At 42.0% G+C, this 16,044-nt stretch overlaps 1 protein-coding gene across 10 annotated transcripts in view; it reads left to right on the forward strand.

Annotated features, from left to right (window-relative positions):
• The window catches only part of svila (supervillin a), a 236,612-nt gene that overhangs the window by 130,282 nt on the left and 90,286 nt on the right, over window positions 1-16,044 (forward strand). For all 10 annotated transcript variants that reach the window (XM_080211847.1, XM_080211827.1, XM_080211867.1 and 7 more), the window contains 2 exons: window positions 5,570-5,819; window positions 10,896-11,487. In XM_080211847.1, the coding sequence (XP_080067973.1) occupies window positions 5,570-5,819; window positions 10,896-11,487 (842 nt within the window). The remainder of the gene's footprint in view (window positions 1-5,569; window positions 5,820-10,895; window positions 11,488-16,044) is intronic.

The following is a 16,044-nucleotide window of genomic DNA, read 5'->3' on the forward strand; positions in this document are numbered from 1 at the left end:
TTTGTTTACGTAACCAGAAGGAACATTGTATTCCGTCAGCAGCAACGTTGCAAAGGGTGATTTAACTCCTTTATTACTGGCTAAAAATTAGTGTTGAATGATAAATAGGCAATTTGTAATCCAGTCTGGGGAAGACAGGTTCTTTTTTGTGTCTGGACAGATCCCTAAAACTAAATTATTCAGGGCAGCCTCAAATTCGATATTCAAGCCCCATCTCAATAAAGTAGCGAAACAGTATGATGAGGTGGAAGATACAGCCCAAATTATAAAATAACTAATGACCAAACTGCGAAATATGTCTGTGGCAAAAGAAACTCAACAGCACCATCTGCTGGTTTGGGAAATAAGTTGCACGTTGTCAACGTAGTTTTGCAACTTTCCAATACAGAGCACAATAGAATTTCGGAAATATGGTTCTAGGTTTCACAAACCTACTGGGCTTAGATTTTCATCTCATTTCGTGTGATGAAGAATGCTGCAGAGTATTTGTTAATCTTGAGGATAGACTAGTCCTCAACTCATTATATACTTGAAAGTCGATGTATTCAAGCTGAGTCACTCCCTCCCTGCCATCCAGAGCAGCATAGTATAAGAGTGTGCCTTGTATTTCACTTTATCTAAATCCAGTTTAAAATACCAGTACAGTATTTAATATTGAATTTTAATTGCATCCACGTTTTCAGTTGGTGATTAGTTACTTTCTTCAAAGGCCAGAGAAGAACTTCTGGAGAGAATCTCAAAGGACATTTATATGGAGACTTCCCAAGTGTTTAAGCCACAGTCAAAACTTTTAATCTTCCCTTCTGACATGTTATATTATGCACACATTGTACTTTCTTTTTGAGTACAGAGTTCATGGAATCCCTGCAGTGCAGCAAAGAGGCCATTCGGCCCAGAGTCTACATTGACACACCAACCAAGCATCTTATCCAAACTCTAAACCCATAAGTCTATGTATATACCCCACTCATCCCCCTAACCTACGCATCTCGGGACAGTGGTTAACACTGCTGCCTCATAATTCTGCCCTTGGATGATGGTGGAGAGTCTACACATTCTCCCATGTCTACGTGGGTTTCCGCCGGGTGTTCCAGCTTCTTTCCACAGTCCCAAAGACATGCATGTTAGGTGGATTGGCTGTGCTAAATTTCCCCTTTGTGTCCCCAAGATGTTTAGGTTAGGGGGATTAGCTGGGTATGTACACAGAGTTACGGGGTTAGGGCCTGGGTAAGATACTCTGTTGGTGTGTCAATGTAGACTCTGGGCCGAATGGCCTCTGCTGCACTGTAGGGATTCTATGAAGTTTGTATTTAAAAATAAAGTACAAAGTGTATGAACGCTGTACTTTCTTTTTAAATACAATGTGTGTATAATATAACATTTTAGAAGGGAAGATTAAAAGTTTTGACTGTGACATTTTCTGGTTTAAATTGAACACTTGGGGAAGTCTCCATACAATTTCTCTTTATTGGTTCATTCTTTGAGATTCTCGAAGTTCTTTTCTGACCTTTTCTAACTGTGTTCTTGAATCATCTGCTGTAGGTATGACAACCTAGTAGGTGATTGCCTTCTTTTCTAAAGGGAAGGACCTCATGGCCCCAAATTGGGAAATCATCATGTGTGGCACATTTAATGCAAGTCTGGGTTATTTGCAACAGGAGGACTGAGAAAGATTCCACCTGCTTTTCTTTTGATTGACTATTAAAATAAACCAGCTTTAATTAACGCTAATGATTCTAATAATCTTAAAAGATAAAATTATAAACTCCCCTGTCAATCTGATGTTCATATTGCTCGAGACTTTTTTGCAGGATCTGGGTGTCACTGGCTGGGCCAGCATTTATTGCCCGTCCCTAGTTTTGAGGAGTTGAATTACGCTGAGGCATGCTAACTATCCCATGTAAACTTGGAATTTTCTTAGTCAGTAAGGTGCACCATGGCTGTCAACATTAAAAAGCTCCCCATCTCGTGCAGAGTGTTCCCACGAGGAAAGAAGTTGTCTCTGGGCCACATTTATCTTCTGTTAGCCTGCATACTGCAGCATTGGCAGATGCTCAAAACCTTCCCCCTGCTCGAGTGGGTGTAGTTGACTTATGACTTCGGAAGAACATTTTAGTTTGCAAGGTGGTGGGGGGTGGGGGCGCGGTGCATGTTTGTACCTTTGCCAAAAATACTGTGGTTATGAATTTGATATGCCAATACTTAAAGCAACTGTAAGCATAATTGTATAATATTAGACCAAGGTTTTAAACAAGGCCACTAATTATATTGTATCATTGCGTTCTACTAACTTTATAATTCTGCCAATGTTAAGTTGCTTTTTTTAAAATCCAGGCAAAGAGACTTTTATTTCAGGTTGTTCACAAATGCTCCAAAGTGCAATTAACTGTAACCATAAAAATATATCATGTTTTAAATAAATATTACCGTAAAGACCATTATGAAAATTTGCTACTATCCCATTTCTGCAACTAGCTAACTGAAGGATTTCAGTGTTAAAAGTTCTCATTGTCCAAGTTACAAAGACATGAGGCAGGAGCTGGCCAGAGTTGGTTGGAAAGGGAGCCTAACAGGAAAGACATTGGAACTCTCTAAAAGAGAGAGATTCCGGAGGCACAACAGAAATTCATCCCAAGGAGGAGGAAACATGCCAAGGGGAGGACAAGGCATCCATGCCTGACGAGGGAAGTCAAGGACCAGCATAGAAGCAAAAGAAAAAGCATACAGAGTGGCAAGGATTGGTGGGAAGCCAGTGGATTGGGAAGCCTTTAAAGGCAAGCAGAGGATACCTAAAAAGCAATAAGGGGGGGAGAAGGTGAAATATGAGTGTAAGCTAGGTAGTAATATAAAAGAAGAAAGGAAGAGTTTTTTTAATAAATGAACAGTGAGAGGCAGAGGCAAAAATAGCCATTGGACCACTGGAAAATGAGGTTGGAGAAGTAATGATAGGAAACAAAGCAATGGCAGAAAAACTGAATAGTAACTTTGCATCAGTCTTCACAGTGGAAGGTACCAGTGGGATGCCAGAGCCCCGGGAGAGTCAGGGGGCGCAGATGAGTGTAGTGGCCATCACTAAGGAGAAGGTTCTGGGGAAACTGAAAGATCTGAAGGTGGTTAAATTGCTTGGACCAGATAGACTACACCCCAGGATTCTAAAAGAGATAGCTGAGGAAATTGCGGAGGCATTGGTGGCGATCTTTCAGGAATCACTGAAGGCAGGGAGGGTACCAGAGGACTGGAAAGCAGCAAATGTAACACCACTGTTTAAGAAGGGAGGGGGGCAGCAAATGGGAAATTATAGGCCGGTTAGCCTGACTTTGGTCATTAACAAGGTTTTAGAGTCAGTTATTAAAGATAAGATCGCAGAGTACTTGGACGCGCATTATTAAGTAGGACTGACTCAGCATGGCTTTGTCAAGGGGAGGTCATGTCTAACAAAGCTGTTAAGAATTCTTTGAGGAGGTAACAAGGAAGTTGGAAAGAGAAGAACTAGTGGATCTAATTTATTTAGATTTCCAAAAGATCTTTGACAAGGTGCCACATAGGAAACTGTTAAATAAATTAAGTGCCCATGGTGTTGAGGGTAAAATCGTGGCATGGATAGAGGATTGGCTGACTGGCAGAAGGCAGAGAGTGGGGATAAGGGTGTATTTTTCAGGATGGCAGCCGGTGACTAGTGGTATGCCTTGGGTCAGTGCTGGGACCACAACTTTTCACAATATACATTAATGATTTGGAGGAAGGAACTGAAGGCACTATTGCTAAGTTTGCAGATGATACAAAGATATGTAGAGAGACAGGTAGTATTGAGGAAGCAGAGGAGCTGCAAAAGGACTTTGACAGGTTGGGAGAATGGGCAAAGAAGTGGCAGATGGAATACAATGTGGAAACATGTGAGGTTATGCACTTTGGAAGGAGGAATGGAGGCATAGACTATTTTCTAAATGGAAAATGCTTAGGAAATCAGAAACTCAAAGGGACTTGGGAGCCCTTGTTCAAGATTCTCTTTAGGTTAACGTGCATGTTCAGTCAGTAGTTAGGAAAGCAAATGCAATGTTCGCATTCATGTCGAGAGGGCTAGAATACAAGAGTAGGGATGTACTTCTGAGGCTATATAAGTTTGGAATACCCCATTTGGAGTATTGTGAGCAGTTTTGGGCCCCACATCCAAGGAAGCATGTGCTGGCCTTGGAAAGGGTCCAGAGAAGGTTCACACGAATGATCCCTGGAATGAAGAGCTGGTCATATGAGGAATGTTTGAGGGTTCTGGTCTGTACACATTGGAGTTTAGAAGGATGAAGGGGATCTTATTGAAACTTACAGGATACTGCGGGGCCTGGATAGAGTGGACGTGGAGAGGATGTTTCCACTAGTAGGGAAAACTACAACCTCAAGCTAAAGGGACAATCCTTTTAAACAAAAATGAGGAGGAATTTCCTCAGCCAGAGTGGGGTGAATCTGTGGAACTCTTTGCTGCAGCCAGGTCATTGAATGCCTTTAAGACAGAGATAGATAAGTTCTTGATTAATAAGGGGGTCATGGATTATGGATAAAAGACAGGAGAACAGTCATGATTGAATGGCAGAGCAGACTCGATGGGCCGAGTCGCCTTATTCTGCTCCTATGTCTTACGGTCTAAGTTCAAAACTAATTTCAGCCTTCCAGTAAGTACCTGCAGACCAAATATAGTGCTGAGGTTACAAGATCTTGCCAACCTCCTAGTCCACCCCTGCCACCCCTAACCTCCCCACCTAACCCATCACCATCCTTCCCCTCCCGCTCTGTAGCCAGCTAGTGGGGGTGATCTTACCAACTCGGCACACCGATCGATGGACAGGGTGAGCCAGTAAGATCACGCTAGCAGTGTATTTCATTTAAATCCTGTTTGATTAGCATCTAATCCTTTCATGCTTTGGCTGTCGGTGTTGGTACGAAAATCCAAACCGGCACAACCTTTGTTTAAAATTTTTTACTCCATCCTTAAAGTTACAAAGCCAATGCTCAGAGTGGACCAGGCAAACCCAAATCCATTCCTTGCTGCAAAAACCAAATTCGAATTTCAATTGAATCCAATTCATGGTCCCCTCAGAAGAGACAAACAAGATCCAAGCTGACAAGATGAGGCATTGGGCTTGATTTTACCAAAAGGCCAAGAATCCTGCACAACTTTAGCTTATAAATCTATACAAAAAAACTCAGCTAATTAACTGCATTTGTGTGCTAAGTGGTCAGTCAATGAACTTCAACCACCGTTAAGGATTTGTAAAAGTCTTTAACAACTTCAGTCTGTTTTTGCCTGGGGACTTTAATGATTTGGATTGTTCAGGTTACCTACTAACACTTGCATTTATTTTTGAGAAGCTATATATCTAGAATGAAGTATAATATTTACTGTGTCCTTAATGATGTATCTTTTTTAAAAGAAAAAGATTTCTGGATAACAGGAAGCTGCCGACATTTTAAGTGATGAATTGTAAAGCTCTAATTTTAGAGAGACATTTTTGGGACAGGGACTATGTAAGTGTACTGCAAAATGATGACCTAAATATCAAACCCATGCATTTCCTAGACTACAAGCATCTGCACAGTATACTGCGGGAGAACAGAAGGCGAATGAAGCCAAGGAATTGACAGAACAAGGCCAGCCTGAAGAACCAGACATCTCCACACTGAGCCTGGCTGAAAAGATGGCTCTATTCAACCGCCTTTCGCAACCTGTGACTAAAGTGAAAGCAGCAAGGAGTAGAAGTGATACCAAGCAAAGACGGTCAAATTCCCGATATCAGACCCAACCAATTACACTGTGTGAAGTTGAAGAGGTACGTGTTTACAAATTACAGTGACATCTAGTGTTCTTAAGCTGATCGACCACCTTACCTGCAGAAGGTCAGAGGTTTGACTATTATTCGAGAAGAGGATGAATTTTATTCGTCTTCCACTGGGAAAGGTAACTGAGCGGAGATAGTTTCGGGAACTGCTGTGGGTGCAGTTTATTTGACAATGCTGCCTTAGAAAGATCCGATCTGAGAATGTGAAAGCTAGATGTATTTAAAACAGCCACGGCACCTTAAATGTAGAGGGAGGTGGTTGAGCTCTCCTGACTCTCAAATGCTTCATGAACCCAGTAACTGACAGCAAAGATGGGGGAAAATATTAAGTTGCATGATTGGATACTTTCAATTTGCAATTTGGAGCCTAGCTGCCTGGAAGCTAAATAGGATTGCAAGATATCGGGCTACAAGCAAAGTCTGAGGAAAACGTTGAGTGTATAATGGGACTATATATTTATATAGCTCCAAGTCTCACTCTTTTGTTAAGATACTGAATCTTTTGCAATTGCATTAAATTTGTCTGTTAATCTGGAACTTCATGTGAAGCAGCTGTATAGGATTACAGTGGTGTAACCATACTTTGTCCTTGGAACGTGAGTTATTATGTAATTATAATGGCATTTGGATTTTATGTAGAATAGGAGTGTGTCTTTTATGAGGTTAAAATATCTCCACGCATGGGTTAATTCTCAAAACACGCAGAAATTTTATAACAAAGGACAAGATGCTGCATTGATCCTTTCGCCCTCGAAGACCAGAATTCTATCTCATTGCAGTGAAATCTGAGGCTATTTCAGACAGTAAGGTATACACATAAACCTTTTTATCAGATCCAAGTAATTATAGACACCCTGATTCAAATGGTCAGAGTTAAACACTCCTGCATTGTAAGATTGGATTAATGTCCTAGAGCTTAGTTGGATTATTCCTAAAGGTTACAGCAAATTCATAATCTTATTTTTGAAAGCCTCGTTGAGGAGATTTAGTGGTTTGGGTATATTCTATGAGACAAATTTAACTAAGGAGAAAAGATCTTACGGAGGCTTGGTGACCCACGTTCTTCATTGTTTGTAAAGTACATAATTGCCATTACTATGTTCCCCCAGGTAGTAATATCAGATTGGCTGCACATTCTGAAATACCACACGTTGTGAGCGGAAAGTAGGCATTGATTATCCAAGTGTCTGATTTCTAAAGTTCTGCATGAATTGCAGATTAAAAACATCAGAGGTGTCAGTCTTGGCTCCATGGTAACAATCCTGTCTCTGAGTCAGAAGGTCATGGTTCCAAGGCCCACCCCATGCTTACACTCCCATGAAGTGCTTGATTTGATTTAATTTGATTTATTATTGTCACGTGTATTGGGAAATAGTGAAAAGTATTGTTTCTTCCATGCTCTACAGACAAAACAGCATTCATAGAGTACATAGAGGAGAAGGAAAGTGGAGGGTGCAGAACGTAGTTATAGAGTCATAGAGATTTACAAAATGGAAACAGGACCTTCAGCCCAACTTGTCCTTGCTGTCCTTTTTTTAAAACCCCTAAGCTAGTCCTAATTACCCGCATTTGGCCCATATCCGTCTATGCCCATCTTACCCATGTAACTGCCTAAGTGCTTTTTAAAAGACAAAATTGTACTCACCTCTACTGCTACCTCTGGCAGCTTGTTCCAGACGCTGACCACCCTCTGAATGAAAAAATTGTCCCTCTGGATGCTTTTGTATGTCCCCCTCTCACCTTAAACCTATGCCCTCTAGTTTTAAGCTCCCCTACCTTTGGGAAAAGGTATTGACTATCTACCTGATCTATGCCCTTCATTATTTTATAGACCTCTATAAGATCTCCTCTCAGCCTTCTACACTCCAGAGAAAAAGTCCCAGTCTATCCAGCCTCTCCTTATAACTCAAACCATCAAATCCCAATAGCACCCTCGTAAACCTTTTCTGCACTCTTCCTAATTTAGTAATATCCTTTCTATAATAGGATGACAGAACTATGCACAGTATTTCAAGTGTGGCCTTACAAATGTCTTGTACAACTTCAACAAAACGTTGCAACTCTTGTATTCAATGTTCTAACCAATGAAACCAAGCATGCTGAATGCCTTCTTCACCACTCTGTCCACATGTGACTCTACTTTCAAGCAGCTATGAACATGTACCCTGAGATCTTTGTTCTGTAACTCCCCCCAGCGCCTTACCATTAACTGAGTAAGTCCTGCCCTGGTTCAATCTACCAAAATGCATCAGCATTTATCTAAATTAAACTCCATCTGCCATTCATCAGCCCATTGGCCTAATTGATCAAGATCCCATTGCAATCGGAGAAAACTTTCTTCATTGTCCACTATGCCACCAATCTTGGTGTCATCTGCAAATTTACTAACCATGCCTCCTACGTTCTCATCCAAATCATTAATATAAATGACAAATAAAATGGACCCAGCACTGATTCCTGAGGCACACTACTAGTCATGATGTGGAGATGCTGGCGTTGGACTGGGGTAAACACAATAAGAAATCTCACAACACCAGGTTAAAGTCCAACCAATTTATTTGATAGTAAACTCACAAGCTTTTGGGGTTTGCCCCTTTGTCAGGTGAATGGAGAGTTCTGGCCTCAGACAGAGCATATAACAGCACACACAGTTTACAGATTACTGATTAGGATGCGAGTCTTTACAACTAACCTGCTATTCAAGTTTTAAAGATGCAGACAATGTGAGTGGAAAGCGCATTAGGCATAGGTTAAAGAGATGTGTATTGTCTCCAGACAGTACTGTAAGTGAAGTTTTGCAAACCCAGGCAAGTCATGGGGGTTACAGATAGTATGACATGAACTCGATCCCGGTTGAGACCATCCTCGTGTGCGGAATTTGGCTATCAGTCTCTGCTCAGCGACTGTGCTGTCATGTGTCATGAAGGCCGCCTTGGAGAATGAAGGGGCAAACCCCGAAAGCTTGTGAATTTACTATCAAATAAATTGGTTGGACTTTAACCTGGTGTTGAGAGACTTCTTACTGTGCACACTGCTAGTCACAGGTCTTCAGTTTGAAAAACAACCCTCTACAAGCGCCAGTCCAACGCCAGCAAGCCAATTTTGTATCCATTTAGATACCTCACCCTGGATCCTGTGAGATTTAACCTCATGCAACAACCTATCATGCCTTGTCAAAGGCCTTGCTAAAGACCATGAAGACAACATCAACTGCATGGTCCTCATCTACCTTCTTCATTACCTGTTCAAAAAAACTCAATCAAATTTATGAGACATGATTTTCCACTCACAAAGCCATGTTGACCGTCCCTAATCAGTCCTTGTGTCTCTAAATGCCTGTAGATCCTGTCTCTCAAAATACTTTCTAACAACTTGCTCACCACATATGTGAGGCTCACTGGCTTGTAGTTCCCAGGCTTTTCCCTGCAGCCCTTTTTAAACAAAGGCACTACATTTGCCACATAGTGTTGCAGTTATAAGTAGATGTAGAGAAAGATTAGCTTCATACAAGATAGGTCCATTCAAAAGTCTGATGGCAGCAGGGAAGAAGCTGTTCTTGAGCCGGTTGGTGCATGACCTCAGACTTTTGAATCCTTTTCCTGACAGAAGAGAGTGTGTCCAGGATGCATGGGTCCTTGATTATGATTTTCTAAGACAGCGGGAAGCATTGACCGAGTCAATGGATGAGAGGCTTCTATGCATGATAGACTATGCTATTTTCACAATCCTTTATAGTTTCTTGTAGCCTTGATCAGAGCAGGAGCCATGCCACGCTGTGATATATCCAGAAAGGATGTTTTCTAAAAGTTGGTGAGAGTCGTAGTGGACATGCTGAATTTTCTTAGCCTCCTTAGAAAATAGAGGCATTGATGGGCTTTCTTAACTATAGCGTCAGCATGGAGGTACCAGGACAGATTCTTGGTGATCTGGACATCTAAAAACTTGAAACTGTCAATTATTTCCACTTCTTCGCCTTGGATGTAGACAGGAGCATGTCTTCCACTATGCTTCCTGAAGTCGATGACTATCTCCTTCATTTTACTGACATTAAGGGAGATATTATTGTCGTCACACCATTTCACCAGATTCTCCATCTCTTTCCGTCTTGTCATTGTTTGAGATCTGACCCTTCATGGTGGTGTCATCAGCAAACCTGAAAATGGTTTTGTGTGTCCTAAAGTTAGGAAAATTGTTTTTCAAAAAAAAATTCCTGTTCTTTCCTTTTCCCACTTTCCTCCTCCCCTTTTTTTTGTTAAGAAGTTGATTCATTGTACCCTTGAGTGGGTGAAGCAGTATCCAATTTCAGAGTGGAGTTATATGTGTGCAAATATAAAACACTGGCTCATCCACGGCTGGAGTATTGCATCTGATTGTGGGAGCCACACTTTAGAAAAGCTGTGAAGGCAGTAGAAAGAGCGCAAAAATGATTCATGAGAATGCATCTAGAGATGAGGAATTTCAGTTATGCAAGAAGACTGGAGTAGTTGGGATTGTTTTTCTTGGTGAAGAAAAGGTTAAGAAGAGATTTGATAGAGACATTCAAAATCATGAGAGGTCAGGACAGAGCGAATGGTGAGAAATTCTTCACATCGATGAAATGATCCAAGAACCAGAGGGCACAGTTAAAGTATTTGGCAAAAAGAAGCAATGGCAGCATGGGCAAAAATTATTTTATGCAGCGAGTGACTCAGATCTGGAATGTACTGCCTGAGAGTGTGGCAGAGGTAAGGTCAACTGAGGCTTTCAAAGCAGAATTGGATCATTATCTGAAAAGAAAGTGCAGGGCTATGAGGAAAGGGCAGGGGATGGTTGGCATTGGGTGAATTGCTCCTTCAGTCTCCCTCTGTGCTGTATTCATTCTATCATTCCAAGTTCAACAATAAGTTACCTAAGGAGTTGTGTGCCATATGCAACTGGAATTATCATTTGAGTTTCTGAAAGATTAAACAAGATTGGGACGGTCTTTCATTTTTCATAGTAATCTGGAGACACACTCAGCAACATATACTTTAATTTCACTACTTAGTACATATGAAAATTTTTTCAAAATCTGTTTTTCTATTTCAGGTGCAAAATGGAAATGGGATGATAAGGCACTTCTCTCAGTCTCTGGCACAGTCGATGGTCAGCCAGACTGCTACAGTCTCCACAGCCTGTGCTGGTGACCTACATGTTGGAAAGTCTTCCATCGCTGAAAATAGTTTACATACTACCCACAAGTCAGCAGCAAAATCTGCTCTGGCTTCTCACAGCTCGCTTACCAGCGCTGATATTTCAAGTTCAAGTAAGCTTCCATCAGAACGCACCCACTCATCACAGGAAAAATCGTATGGATTCATAGAAGTGCTCAAAGAGGATACTGGGGACGACTGCAGAAATAGTGATACAAAAGAGATGCTGCAACAGACCAGCACGTATAATTGTAGCTTGACAGAAACTGATCTCCACCTACCCACAAGGAGGAGCATGGGTAGTAAGCATGGAACCCCAGAAAAAGACAGTGGGGAGCTACTCAGTTCGGAAACCTTGCCGCAGGAGGCTGAAAGGAAAGAGATTATGAAATCAGAAAACATACATGAGAGCTGGGAAAGCCAAGAGAAAAGCTATGATGAAACGTTTGAAGTGGAACGTAATGTGCAGAACGAGCGAGTGGTTACAGGTAAATCAAAATGTCATCGTTACTCTATAGCTGGTGACTTGAACGCATGGTTGAGTGATTAATGGCCAATCAAAAACCTCAGTGCACATTCCAAAAATGACGTCATTTGAGTGAGTGCTTTTTAAGACCCTAAATTGTGCACACTCAGAAGCACTTGCAGAGGAGAGAAAATGCAAAATTAATTCTAGGTATATATTTTAAACAGATCTTTTTACAAAAATGACCATAAGATCCCCAGGCAACACGTCACTGTGAATCCATCGATTCCCTGAGTACAGACAGGATGGATTCAATGTTAGATATGATTTGCATCACAAAAACAGTCCCATCTTCCCAACTGGTATTTGCTAATGTTAATGACCCATGAGCCTCATCCCATCGTATTTTATCTAACCCTATCAGCATGTCCTTCTATTCTTTTCTCCATCATGTACTGATCTAGCTTTCTCTTAAATACAGCTACACTATTCACTTCAACTATTCATAGTTTCACATTCTATCCCACCCTCTGGGTAAAGGGATTAATCCATTTGCTTGTATGTAATCTGTATTGACCCAAAAACATCACTCCTTAGAATCTTCAAAATGTCAAATAATGTGAGCAGTTCTCCAGTTACAATTCAATTATTCTAAAACAAAAGACGTATTTGTACACAGGCCATATTACCAGATGAGTATCTTCTTGCATTGTTAGAGTCCAGTTTTGGATACCTTGTTGTACAGGTCACCCTGAAATCTACCATTCTGCACAAAAGGAACTTCTTTACATCTCCCACTGGATCTTAGCCAGCACCTGGAACAACCTGTCATGTCATTTCTGAATAAGTTGCTTGTTCTTCCAATTTCCGATACTGCCCCCCTGGTACCAGTTCATTAATCCTATGACCTGGTTTGTCACCTCTCCCACAATCCACCGGGCATATGAAAAGCATTTTCTGACTCCTGAATTTCAGGCACTGTTGCTGGAAATGTAGATCCAGCCAATTGTGGTCCGGCCTGAGTCTCCCAGCAAAATTTGTGATCTGGTCACCTCTTACTGCCACCCTTCACAGTTTAATAATCATTCACTCTCAGAAGAAACAGACAGGACTGGTGACTGAATACAGGTCTTGATGGATGTGACCTCCAGCCTGGAAGAAGGGTCTTTATTTGTTTGTTCGTGGGATGTGGGCATTGCTGGCAAGGCCAGCATTTATTGCACATTCCTAATTGTCCGAATGAAGGTCGTGATGAGCTGCCGCCTTGAACTGCTGCAGTTCACCCACACAGCTGTCAGGAAGGGAGTTCCAGGATTTTGACCCAGTGACAATGAAGGATGATGTCTGGCTTAGAATCATAGAATCCCTATAGTGCAGAAGGGGGCCATTTGGCCCATCAAGTCTGCACCAATCACAATCCCACCCAGGCCCTATTGCCATAATCCCACATATCTACCCTGCTAACCCCCCGACACTAGGGTCAATTTAACAGGGCCAATCAACATAACCCACACATCTTTGGACTGTTGGAGGAAACCAGAGCAGCTGGAGGAAACCCGCACAAACGCTGCGAGAAAGTGCAAACTCCACACATACAGTGACCTGAAGCCGGAATTGAACCCGGGACCCTGGTGCTGTGACCCAGCAGTGCTAACCACCATGTCAATGTGCTGCCTAGCTTGGAGAAGAGCTTGCACATGGTGGTATTTCCATGCACCTGCTACCCTTGTCCTTCTTGGGGGTAAAGTGCTGAGTCGCTGCAGTGCATCTTTCAGATGCTGCACCCTGCTGTCACAATGCATCAGCAGTGGAGGAAATGAATTTGGCTAGAGTGCCAATCAAGTGGATTGCTTTGTCCTGGATAGTGTCAACCCTCTCCAATGTTGATGGAGCAGCACTCATCCAGTCAAGTGGAGAGTATTTTATCACATTCCTCACTTACTTTGTAAATTGTGGACAGATTTTGAGGTCAGGAAGCAATTGACTTGCCACTAGCCTCTGGCCTGCTCTTGTAGCCATTGTACAGCACGGTAAAAGGGCCTTTAGCCCAGTTTGTCCATGCTGCCCTTTTTTTAAAATCCCTAAACTCATCTCAATTACCCACATTTGGCCCATATCCCTCAATGCCCATTTTACCTATGTAATTGTCTAAATGCATTTTAAATGACAAAATTGTGCCCACCTCTACTACTACCTCTGGCAGCTTGCTCCAGGTATTCACCACCCTCTGTGAAAAAATTGCCCCTTTGGACACTTTTGTATTTCTCCCCTCTCACCTTAAACCTATGCCCTCTAGTTTTAGACTTCCCTACCTCTGGGAAAAAATACTGACTACCTAACTGATCTGTGCCCCTCGTTTTATAGACCTCTACAAAATCACTCCTCAGCCTCTACGCTCCAGAGAAAAAAGTCCCAGTTTATCCAGCTTCTCTTTATAACTTAAACCATCAAGTCCTGGTAGCATCCTAGTAAATCTCTTCTACATTATTTCTAGTTTAATAATATCCTTTCTATAATAGGGTGACCAGACTGTACACAGTATTCCAATTGTGGCCTTACCAATGTCTTGTACAACTTCAACAAAACATCCCAACCCCTGTATTCAATGTTCTGATGTGGAGATGCTAGTGTTGGACTGGGGTAAGCACAACACCAGGTTAAAGTCCATCAGGTTTATTTGGTAGCACAAGCCACAAGCCTGCAAAGCGCTGTCTCTCCATCAGGTGAGTGGGAGTTGCATTCACAACGAGACATATATAAATACAAACTCAATTTACAAGATAATGGTTGGAATGCGAGTCTTTACAGGTAATCAAGTCTTAAAGGTACTGTACTTAAAGGTCTGTACCTTTAAGACTTGATTACCTGTAAAGACTCACATTCCAACCAGTATCTTGTAGATTGAGTTTGTATCTATATATGCCCTGTTTGTGAACACAACTCCCACTCACCTGATGAAGTTGCAGTGCTCTGAAAGCTTGTGGCTTGTGCTACCAAATAAACCTGTTGGATTTAACCTGGTGTTATGAGACTTCTTACTGTCCAATGTTCTGACCAATATGGCTAGTCCAGTTCAGTTTCTGATCAATGGTACCCCCCAGAATGTTGACAGAGGGGGATTCAGTGATGCTAATGCCTTTGAATGTCAAGGGAGGTGGATATATTCTCTATTGTCGGAGATGGTCATTGCCTGGCACTTGTGTTACTTGCTACTCATCAGTCCAAGCCTGAATGTTGTCCAGGTTTTGCTATATGAACACAGATTTCTTCAGATCTGAGAGTTATAAATTATGCTGAATGTGCAATCATCAGCGAACATTCCACTTTTGGTCTTATGATGGAGCGAATGTCGTTGATGAAGCTGCTGAAGATGGTTGTGACACAATCCCTGAGAAACTCCTGCAGTGATGGCTCAGGACTGAGATGACTGACCTCCAGCAACAACAACCATCTTCCTTTGTGCGAGATATGACTCCAATCCGTGACAATTTTCCTTTGATTCCCATTCACTTTAGTTTTGCTAGAGTTCCTTTCTGAATCACTCAGTCAAATGCTGCCTTAATATCAAGTTAGTCTGATTTGATTTGATTTATTATTGTCATGTGTATTAGAATGCAGTGAAAAGTTTCGTTTCTTGCATGCTATGCAGACAAAGCATACTGTACATAGGGAAGGAGAGAGTGCAGAATGTAGTGTTACAGTCATAGCTGGGGTGGAGAGAAAGATCAATTTAATGCAAGATAGATCCATTCAAAAGTTTTGTCCCACTTCTGGAGTTCAGCTCTTTTGTCTATTTTTGTAACAAGATCAGGAGCTGAGTAGCCCTGGCAGAGCTCAAACTGAGCATAAATGTGCACAATATTGTTGAGCAAGTGCCACTTGATAGCATTGTTGATGAGTCCTTCCATCACTTTACTAATGACCAAGAGTAGACTGATGGAGTGGTAATTGGCCAAGTTGAATTTGTGCTGCATTTTTTGGGCGGGACTTATCTGGATAGTTTTCCGCATTGCCAACTAGCTGCCAGAGTTGTAGCTGCACTGGAACAGCTTTGCTTGGGTTGTGGCCAGTTCTGGAGCACAAGCTTTCAGTATTCAAGCTCAATTGTCTTTGCAGCATTCAGTGCTTTCAGCTGCTTCTTAATGTCACCTAGAGTGATTTGAATTGGCTGAAAACTGGCACCTGTGATTCTGGGGATCTCGCTTGGCCGAGATGGATCATTCACTTGGCCCTTCTGGCTGAAGGTGGTTGCAAGTACTTTGGTTTGGTCTTTGCACTGATGTGCAAGGTTCCCTCATCATTGAAGATGGGGATTCTTGGGAAGCTTCCTCTTCCATTAGTTGTTTAATTATCCACCACCATTCATGGTGTGGCAGGACTGTCTTAAAACTTAGGTCTGATCCGTTGGTTGTGGGATTGTTTAGCTCTGTCAGTCGTGTGCTGCTTTCACTGCACATGTAGCTTCACCAGGTTGACACACCTCATTTTGTTTGCCTGGCGCTACTTGTGGCTGTGTCAACCATGGTTCAATGAGGAGAGCAGGGAGGCTCCACAAATATCCCCAGTAGCCGTAACTGGC

The sequence above is a fragment of the Carcharhinus amblyrhynchos genome, chromosome 2, assembly GCF_965287045.1.
Source record: "Carcharhinus amblyrhynchos chromosome 2, sCarAmb.v2.hapA, whole genome shotgun sequence".
Lineage (NCBI taxonomy): Eukaryota > Metazoa > Chordata > Chondrichthyes > Carcharhiniformes > Carcharhinidae > Carcharhinus > Carcharhinus amblyrhynchos.